The 8,674-nt window shown below is 39.6% G+C and overlaps 1 protein-coding gene across 10 annotated transcripts in view; it reads left to right on the top strand.

The window, feature by feature from the left end:
• Positions 1–6,956, top strand: part of tacc1 (transforming, acidic coiled-coil containing protein 1) — a 32,168-nt gene extending 25,212 nt beyond the window's left edge. For 7 of the 10 annotated variants that reach the window (XM_080301941.1, XM_080301940.1, XM_080301939.1 and 4 more), the window contains 9 exons: positions 1,655–1,880; positions 2,479–2,543; positions 2,805–2,930; positions 3,017–3,093; positions 3,202–3,245; positions 4,199–4,362; positions 4,454–4,560; positions 4,692–4,812; positions 5,373–6,956. In XM_080301941.1, coding sequence (XP_080158067.1) covers positions 1,655–1,880; positions 2,479–2,543; positions 2,805–2,930; positions 3,017–3,093; positions 3,202–3,245; positions 4,199–4,362; positions 4,454–4,560; positions 4,692–4,812; positions 5,373–5,438 — 996 coding nt within the window. In that variant the 3' untranslated portion in view covers positions 5,439–6,956. The remainder of the gene's footprint in view (positions 1–1,654; positions 1,881–2,478; positions 2,544–2,804; positions 2,931–3,016; positions 3,094–3,201; positions 3,246–4,198; positions 4,363–4,453; positions 4,561–4,691; positions 4,813–5,372) is intronic. The other 3 variants (XM_080301937.1, XM_080301938.1, XM_026168483.2) reach the window with 2 other exon arrangements.
• The last annotated feature ends 1,718 nt before the right edge of the window (positions 6,957–8,674 follow it).

An 8,674-nucleotide genomic window follows, 5' to 3' on the forward strand; every position in this document is an offset into this window, starting at 1 on the left:
AAGCATCAGCAGTGTCTCCAGCTCTGCAGTACTGTCTTGGCATGCTGACAAAATTGTGACTTATCACTCTGCAGTCAACATATTAGTCTCCTGCTTCCACCTGTCCTCAGCAGCAACACCTTCATCATCCTCAGGAGAAATCCTGAAGATATGGCGTCACTACAGAATACTTAACTTACTTTAACAATATTGTGAAGATCTTCATTGTTATCTCACTGGAACTGCTTGCTGCTGACCTAAAATATACCGTGTAAAAAATGCCCATGTAACGGGCTAGGATCTGTTCCTTTGTACAAGGAGGAATGGGTGGAGAAGTGCCAGAGTCCTGTGAAAATCACCTCCATCAGGCCACTCATGATGATGTTTCTGACCAAACGATCAGTAATGTGGCATGGCTTCAGGCCCCTAAGAGCAGTCAGGGTACTGTTAACTGGCTAACGCATGGAGGTCTCTGTTAACCCCCACGTTGGCCCTCTATATCTCTCCTCATGTAAGAGCCCTTCTCAGTCTTAAGTGCCTCCACACACTTAAGACTGTGCTAGGGGACACAGCAAACCTTCCTTCTGGACTACCCGTGGCACCCGAATAAGCTACAGGTATTGTTTCATGGTACTGGTAGTGAGAAGGACAAAAAGCAAAATAACTAAAATAAAATACAAATACATGGTATTAAAAACTAAACTAAAACTAAACATTTTCAAACAATAAAAGCTAAATGGAAATAAGCAAATCAACTCTGGAAACTAAAGTGAAACTTCAGCAAATTAAAAGCAAAAAGTCGAAGAGAAAATTTACAAAATCTAATGAGAAAATGGAAAACTACAACAATTCTGACCTATGACTCATTAAAGCATAAAAATGCACCTTATCTGGTAGATGAACCAGTGTTGTGTCTATGCATACAGAAAACTTTGTTACTAGCAGTCTTTCACAAAAAAATTTGATTTGTTCTCATTTCTATAACTGAATCTACAAAAAATGCCAAAGATACCACAGTTCAATGAGCATGATAATATACTGATTAAATAACATTTTGGCACCAACACAGTGTGTCCCAACAATCAATTACCCCCAAACTTGGCATATTTCATCATGGTGTGCAGCTTATCCTTAAAAGAATGAAAGAAACTGGACAAATGAAGAAAAAAAGAAAAGGTAGCTGCCCTAAAAAACTATCTACAGCAGATGAACGTTCTTAAAAAAAACAGCAAGACTCCAGCAAAGACCTGAATCGAGAACCGAGAGATGCATCTGACGCTTCAGTTGATCGACCTACAGTTCACTGAATCCTCGTTAGAAATGGACTCAGCACAAGGGTGGCTGCCAAGAAGCTGGGAAACAGGGAGAAAGGCTGAGGCATGGCAAGTTGCACAAGAACCAAACTGAAAGGGCCAAAAGGTCTGATTGAGTGATGAATCCAAATGTGACAAATTTTTGGTCTGAATAGTTATCAATCATTATGCTGGAGGCATAGTCAGGACTTTTGCACAGTACTAGTGCCTAAAGTGATATTTTGTGCCCACGCATTCACCAACAGTGCCTTTAGGCTGTGTGTGTGTGTGTGTGTGTGTGTGTGTGTGTGTGTGTGTGTGTGTTGGGAAGGGGGGGGGGGCTTCAGAATCTCATAAATAGAATAAATTCCACTGTGATGCAGGATATATGTACAGATACCTCGCTCTCCCATGTCCAGGATGAGGATGAAGTGGTGGTACAGACCCCAGAAATCACTCAGCGAGTTCATCATGCCACTGATGAGGAGAAACTGGCCTCCACTTGTATGATGGGACAGACAACAGACAGCCAGCAGGAGAGAGAGGAGCCAGAATGCAATAAAGCACCTGCAAAAAAGCAGCTAAGCAGTGATCCAGTGATAATGGATGGTAAGCTCTACAGTGACATTTGTACAGACATGGCCTATTTCTGTTTAGAAGTATGAGTATTTAAGTATTTAAGACGGTAATATAGAGTGAACGGAGGCTTTGCTTGGATAGAACTTGGCTAAAAGTTAAGGTAACGTCTGAGGACAATGTTTTTAAGTCAAAAAGCACAATATCTTAGATTTTCTTTTAAATCAGCCTCAGTGGAAAGGATGCTTACACAGCAAGTTCTATTAATAAAACTGATAAGACGATGTGAACGAGGAAGGTGATGCGGTTACATAATTTTCTCAACAACTACTGCGTCACGCTTAAGGGAGGGGAAGAAAAATGTACCAGGCATGCTCAGCAGTATTCTGTCCTGGATAAAAGAAATGTATAAATACTACACTGGGCAGTATTTATACTGCTCCCCACAGTTGTGCATAAGGACCAGCCATGCAGTCTTTTCAATAAAAAAAACAAAAACAAAAAGCACAGAACTAGACAAATAGTAAGTATGAACTCTTTACTTCATGTGCATTTGATTGTTTTTGAAAACTGTGATATGGATAGTTACAGTAGTTTTTCTTATTGAGTTACGTGTTTCATCTTGTCAAAGGTTCTGAGACAAAGGTTGCAGACCAGCTGGAGGAGAAGGACAGCTTCAGCCTGAAAGATGATATAGTAAGTGGACTATAGGAACAATAGCAAGGGGGTATAAATATTTTAGCATGACAGGATTGTTTTTCATTGTCAGCTGTTCTTCGGGTTAGCAATAACAGGTCCAACTATGCTCTCATTCATAGCTATTTCTGCTCAATGAATCACAATATTTGTCTAAGATAACATCACTTGCACCTTATGGCCAAACCAGATTTTGTAATATTTATTGTAGTGTAGCTACTTGCCTCAAAACAGCCTCAAACAATATGTTTCCTTCCACAGAGTGCGATGTCCACAACAACAAAACTGACCTGCAATGAGGGCCCTGACACAGCAGCCCTGTCCCAGGACAGCGTGCCTCTGAGCGAGATGGACAAAGCTGCAGTGCTAACCCTGATCAGAGAAGAGGTAAAAGGGCCGGTTGTTATTATGCTCAACTGTTTATTTTTGATCATAGCTGGGTTTTTAATTTTATGTCTCTCCTGTCTAAACAGATCATCGTTAAAGAGATTGAGGTCAATGAATGGAAGAGAAAATATGAAGAAAGTCGAGCAGAGGTTATGGAAATGAGGTACGAGGCATTTGTTTGTCTGAGTGCTCCTGTCTATGTTATATTAAACACAATTGAACATGTGAAAACAAAGATGACAGTAACTGCTTTGGGTTTTTATTCTGACAGGAAAATAGTTGCAGAATATGAGAAAACAGTCGCACAGATGATTGGTAAGTTGCTGCCACCTAGTGGTGATTTTGCTCTCCATGAATTTGTTATTATCCACTACGTTACTGCTCCAACAACTGTGTGACTTCTTCAAACAAACCCCCAAATCAGATGTACATTTTGTTTCTCTGATCTATGTGGATATTTATACAAAAAGGAAACCATCATGTATCCATTACACGTCGTTTTTGCGCAACCGCCATCAGACTATTCAATTCATAATGTACATCATAACAGATGCATGGATGCAATGCAACAGCTGAGCACACTTCAGCCGTGCATTTTATTTTGTATATGTTTTTTTACTTCTTTTTTTTTTTTAACATTCTATGCATATAATCTACACGTGTAATACCAACCTACTGTGTAATAGACAGTCTAATAGGCTGCAGTCTTTTTAATTTGTTTTTAACAGCCTATAGGTAATATGTAAGGCTGTATTACAGTTACAGTGTGGTGGAACAGAACAGCACAGTCAGTGGCTTCAGTCTTTTTTTGGGGGGGGGGGGGTTGCCTTATTGGTCAACGGCTATAAAAAATAAAGTGTCAGGTTTCACTTTAGACCTGTGCTGCTATCAGCTCGACCTTTTACTTCCACCTGCTGTCTGACATTTTTCACCAGCATGACCTGTTGTTGACTTTCAAGCCAAGTACATTACACTGTATACCCATATAAATAGCCTGTTGTTTTCTATGTTTCTGTTGTTGTTGCACTGACCTTAAACTGAGGACCACCACTAACCAGAAAAGCTAGGAGTCCCACTCTAGCCTGGGATTAATCTTGTATTTATTTGTTACTTTGGAAAAAACACAGCATTGTCATAAAACATTATTTCTACACTGTCTATTCTGGATTTTTAATGTGCACTCATGTGTTATCGCATTACACTGTTTTGTCTCACAGCTGTTGTGTGTTTTTGGCCCTTATTTTATACTCTGGCTCATTTATTTACAGAGGATGAGCAGCAGCAGAAGACCCTGTCATGTAGTAAGTCAGTGAGACAGCTGACCTTAGAGAGAGATCAGGCCCTGGCTGACCTCAACTCAGTGGAGCGCTCCTTTGCTGACCTCTTTAGGCGGTATGAGAACATGAAGGGAGTCTTGGAGGGCTTTAAGAAGGTCAGTAGAGTCTCAGTATGAATCACATGAGAAGCTGTGTGGGCCACCTTCGCATAACTTGACTAGACCTGTTTTACATGTGTCTCTCCAGAATGAGGAGGTGCTAAAGAAGTGTGCTCAAGACTACCTGATGCGGATCAAGCAAGAGGAGCAGCGATATCAAACCCTCAAAATCCACGCTGAGGAGAAACTCGACAAGTAAGTCTGCAATTTAGGCTTCCAAGATTTAATTTCTATTCAAATACTGACTCCTGAAATTCCATTTACATTTCAAAGCTAGGCGTCATTTCTCATTCTGACATTGTCTGACATCGTTTCTTCTGTAACAGGGCCAGTGAGGACATAGCCCAGGTACGTGCCAAGGCAAACGGTGAGAGTGTGGCCCTAAACGCAAGCCTGAGAAAGGAGCAGATGAAGGTGGAGTCACTTGAAAGAGCTGTCCTTCAGAAGGTAGGATAAGAGCAAATTTAATTAAAATGATCTGACTGTGTTTAACTGTGTTAGTGATGGAAAATTGTGCTGAAAAACCTAGGTAATTAAGACTGAAAGCTCTACTGGTTCTTGTCTGTGTGCTGAACACACTTTTCATTTTCTTCTGCAAAAAGATGTCAAACAAGACGAGTTTAAGCACCAGTGTCTGACTGTTGAATGAACTGCTGTTTGCAGTCATTTTTTCTGGAAGTTTTTAGTCACTGCTTCACGCAAATCCTGATGTTTCCTGTCACTTCTTTTTTATTTGGGTTAATCTTCAAGATAGTGAAAGGGATGATTTCCTGTTTTCCTTATTTTACTTCTATAAATAGAACACAGTCCAGCAGAATAGTGATTTTAAATGCACTTAATTTACAATGATCTGAACTGCCCACTAGAGGGCAATGTTCTGTTTACTTAAAGCAAAATCGTCAAAAGAAGGACAAGCTGCAGAGTCCCACTAACTCCATAAATTCTGAATGGCTTATATGTTTAAGTTTTAGCACATTTAACTCTAATTTTTTTTCTGTCTTTTACAGAATCAAGAGATTGAAGAGCTCACCAAGATCTGTGATGAACTGATCGCCAAACTGGGAACAGAATAGGACGCCTTTCATCAAACTATGTGGCTCTTAATTGCTTCCTCTTCAGCTCCAGATTTTTCTCACAACAACATCTGCTTTAAATCTTTTACATGATCATAGATCAGGCACATTGCAACTTTCATTGCTTGTTTGTTTAAATATACAGTATATTACTGAAGGACAGTATGGTTGCACTTGCTCATTTTCTCCTTTCAGACTGAAATACGATGAGAGTACAACTATTGTTGTGTTAGTCATGTCAGGACCATTGAAGAAGCACACAATTATAACAGGATGTAATGTTGTTGTTTGTTTTTTTTAATAAGTCACTCAATGATTTGTAAACCTTTGCTTCAGGATTTACAGTAAAGTATCATTTTACGTTTCTGGGATTTACCCATTTTCAAGGGTTGTCTCATCACGTCTCGTCTCATAAGGATTTTCCACCCCCATTTTACACTGCATGTGTGCAGGAGCTAAGGGAAAAGATGACGCTGGCAGGGATGCATGCACATTTTCTTTACACCAGAGCACATTTATACTGCAATTAACTGCGTTAATAATACAATCCATGTGCTGAGTGCCTAAATGGATCATTTTGTATAGTTTTCAGGTCATTTATCTCAGATTAAGTAAGTTGCCTTTCAGTTTGTATTTCTTATTTCACAGGTTTACACAGTGTGTCCTTCAGTTATACGTGGGTTTACATTAAGCTGTTTTTGAATCTTGGGGATTGTTAAATATAAAGAGCACTTCAAAAGAATCAAATATTAAATCCAAGTTTTTAATCACTTTGATGATACTTTGACTTTAATATTGTAAAACCTGCTTTTATTATGCTGTAGTACAAAACCATGTGGCATGTTTCATTTTCGACTGCTCTGCGTTTGAGTGTGGAAAAGTTACCAGTTGCCATAAAAATTATTTGGGGTTGTGTCCATATTTTATTTATGAGCCAAAACATTGCTTGTGCCTTTTGAGAGAAAACAAAAGAAAGACAAACAGGTTTATTTTTTTTCTTTGTGCAGTTGTTTCCAAGCTGTTTGCAAAGAGTACTGTAGTCAGTGTATTTCTTGTATGATTGAACTGCAGTCAGTTGCAGTGGATTTGCAGTTTCAGTGCTATCACCTTCAGCAATAGATCAGCGAGGCCTGTCGGGTTCATTGTACATCTTTTGCTGTATCAATATTTTCTGGTCTGATTTCACTTGAATAAGCACACGAGTGCATTTTTGGTCCGAAGTGTATAAAAGACACATTTTGTACAGTAGCCTTCATTACATCAGCACAATCAATTGCCAAATGTCACAGCAAAATGAAGTGGGTTTCAGTGTGACCTCATGTCCCGTCGTGGTGGTGTTAACATTAGTTGGAAGGTGCTTTTAAAATTCACAGTTATAGTACATTTTATACTTTATAAAAAGAGTATTCATAATTGTGTTGCTAATGTTTGTAAAACGAAAGAATTACGTATACTCAGATTGTATGTCAACTGTTATATTTTGTGCATTCCTTAATAAATGGTTAAGATTTAATAATATGCCACTCTCCTTCTTGGTCACAATCATTTAAGCTCGTTTAAATCATCAGCTTCCGTTGTAGCAATAAATAAATGAAAACAGAGGCAAGCTAAATAGGAGTCATTGCCTACTTGCATGGCCAGTCTGTCGCAGGGCCAACACACAGGGACAGGCAACCATTTGCACTCATATTCACTCGCACATTCACAGCTAGTTGCAATTTGGATTATCCAAATAACCTATCCCAAGCTGCATGTCTTTGCACGGTGGGAGGAAGCCGGAGGACCTGGAGGGAACCCATGCAAACACCGTGAGAACATGCACACAGAAAGACCCCGGCCTGATGGTGGAATTGAACGCAGGACCTTCTTGCTGTGCGGCCACAGTGCTAAATACCATGCCACCGTGCTGCCTTAATTTCAACAACAAATTGATTTAGATGTGTAGACTACAAAAAAAACTTCAGTCACCTATGTGAAATGTGATTTACATCCCCATGTTATGTTGCAGCTTGAATGAAAATACAGCCTGCTTCCTGTTCCTCTGGGCTCGAGTGGGGCTGTCAATCATTTACATGTAACGGAATCTGTGGAAAGCAGGTCATTGTTACCCAATAATCACTAATTTTGCTTGTTTGGCTTTGTCTTCATTAAATCCCAGTTTCCCTCTTACATATATCCTTTTCTGATTCAACTTGAGCTGTTAGGAACATTAGGACTTTGCCAAATGTTGCTACGGATGCCATCAGATTCACTGTAGAAACACATTATTTCTCCTAGTGAAGCAGTTATGAGGTTACTGGTTTTGTGGGATCAATTAGGATCGAGTGTCACACTAGTTAATTTCTAAATTAGGCTCATTTCTATCTGGAGTCTGGGTTTTTAGATAGCAGAGAGAAGAAGAGAGAATTTGTGCAAGTTTTTTTGATCAACATACTATAATTTTTAGTATCTGACATCTGGTGATGACTGATATGAAGACTTGCTTTTTATTCTGAATTACACTTCTTGCATAGGCCAACAGTACATACATACCTTATCAAGCTGGCCTGTTCCAAGCCTGGCACTTCAGTCTTTTTTACTACACATTCTTTCCACATGATGGTGTCCTTAACACCAGTGTGCTGGGATACCCTCATGGTTAAGGCACATACCAAATAACCAAAATGTTCCAGGTGTGAAAGAGCTTGCTTGACATGTCATTTTCCTCTATCTTAAGTCAACCAGCCTCTATTTCCACACTGTCCTGTCTAATCAAGGTATAAAAAAAAAAAATTTGGAAAGCCCAGTAGAAGCAGAAACTCAGCACCACCCCCCTTTATTCTAATTGACCAGCCATTTCACTTTCTCGCAGTCAAGATCATTATTAAGTGGACAACACCAGATGTGTTCAACAGCGAAAAATAGGAGGAAATCATCATCATTATCAGTTATATGTCCCTTTATTGACAGTTTTCTGCTTTTCTCTTACTTTGGCATGTTGAACAATACGTTGGAGAAAATTAGTCAATCATAGAAGGCATGAATTGACAAAACCATCTTAACTAATATTATAACGCAGGGCAACTAAAACTCCTAGAACGAGTAAAAAAAATACTCAGTCATTTCCAGATACAAAGAGACCAGGACCCTTAGATTTTGTAACTTCGGTAATCGGGTCTGAGGGGGGCGGGTTTAGGATGCTGAGGCACCCTCCCATTGGCTGCTGAGTTTGTGAAGAGTGGGACGGGCGCGCGCTG

The sequence above is a fragment of the Astatotilapia calliptera genome, chromosome 5 (assembly GCF_964374335.1).
Source record: "Astatotilapia calliptera chromosome 5, fAstCal68.1, whole genome shotgun sequence".
Taxonomy (NCBI): Eukaryota; Metazoa; Chordata; class Actinopteri; order Cichliformes; family Cichlidae; genus Astatotilapia; species Astatotilapia calliptera.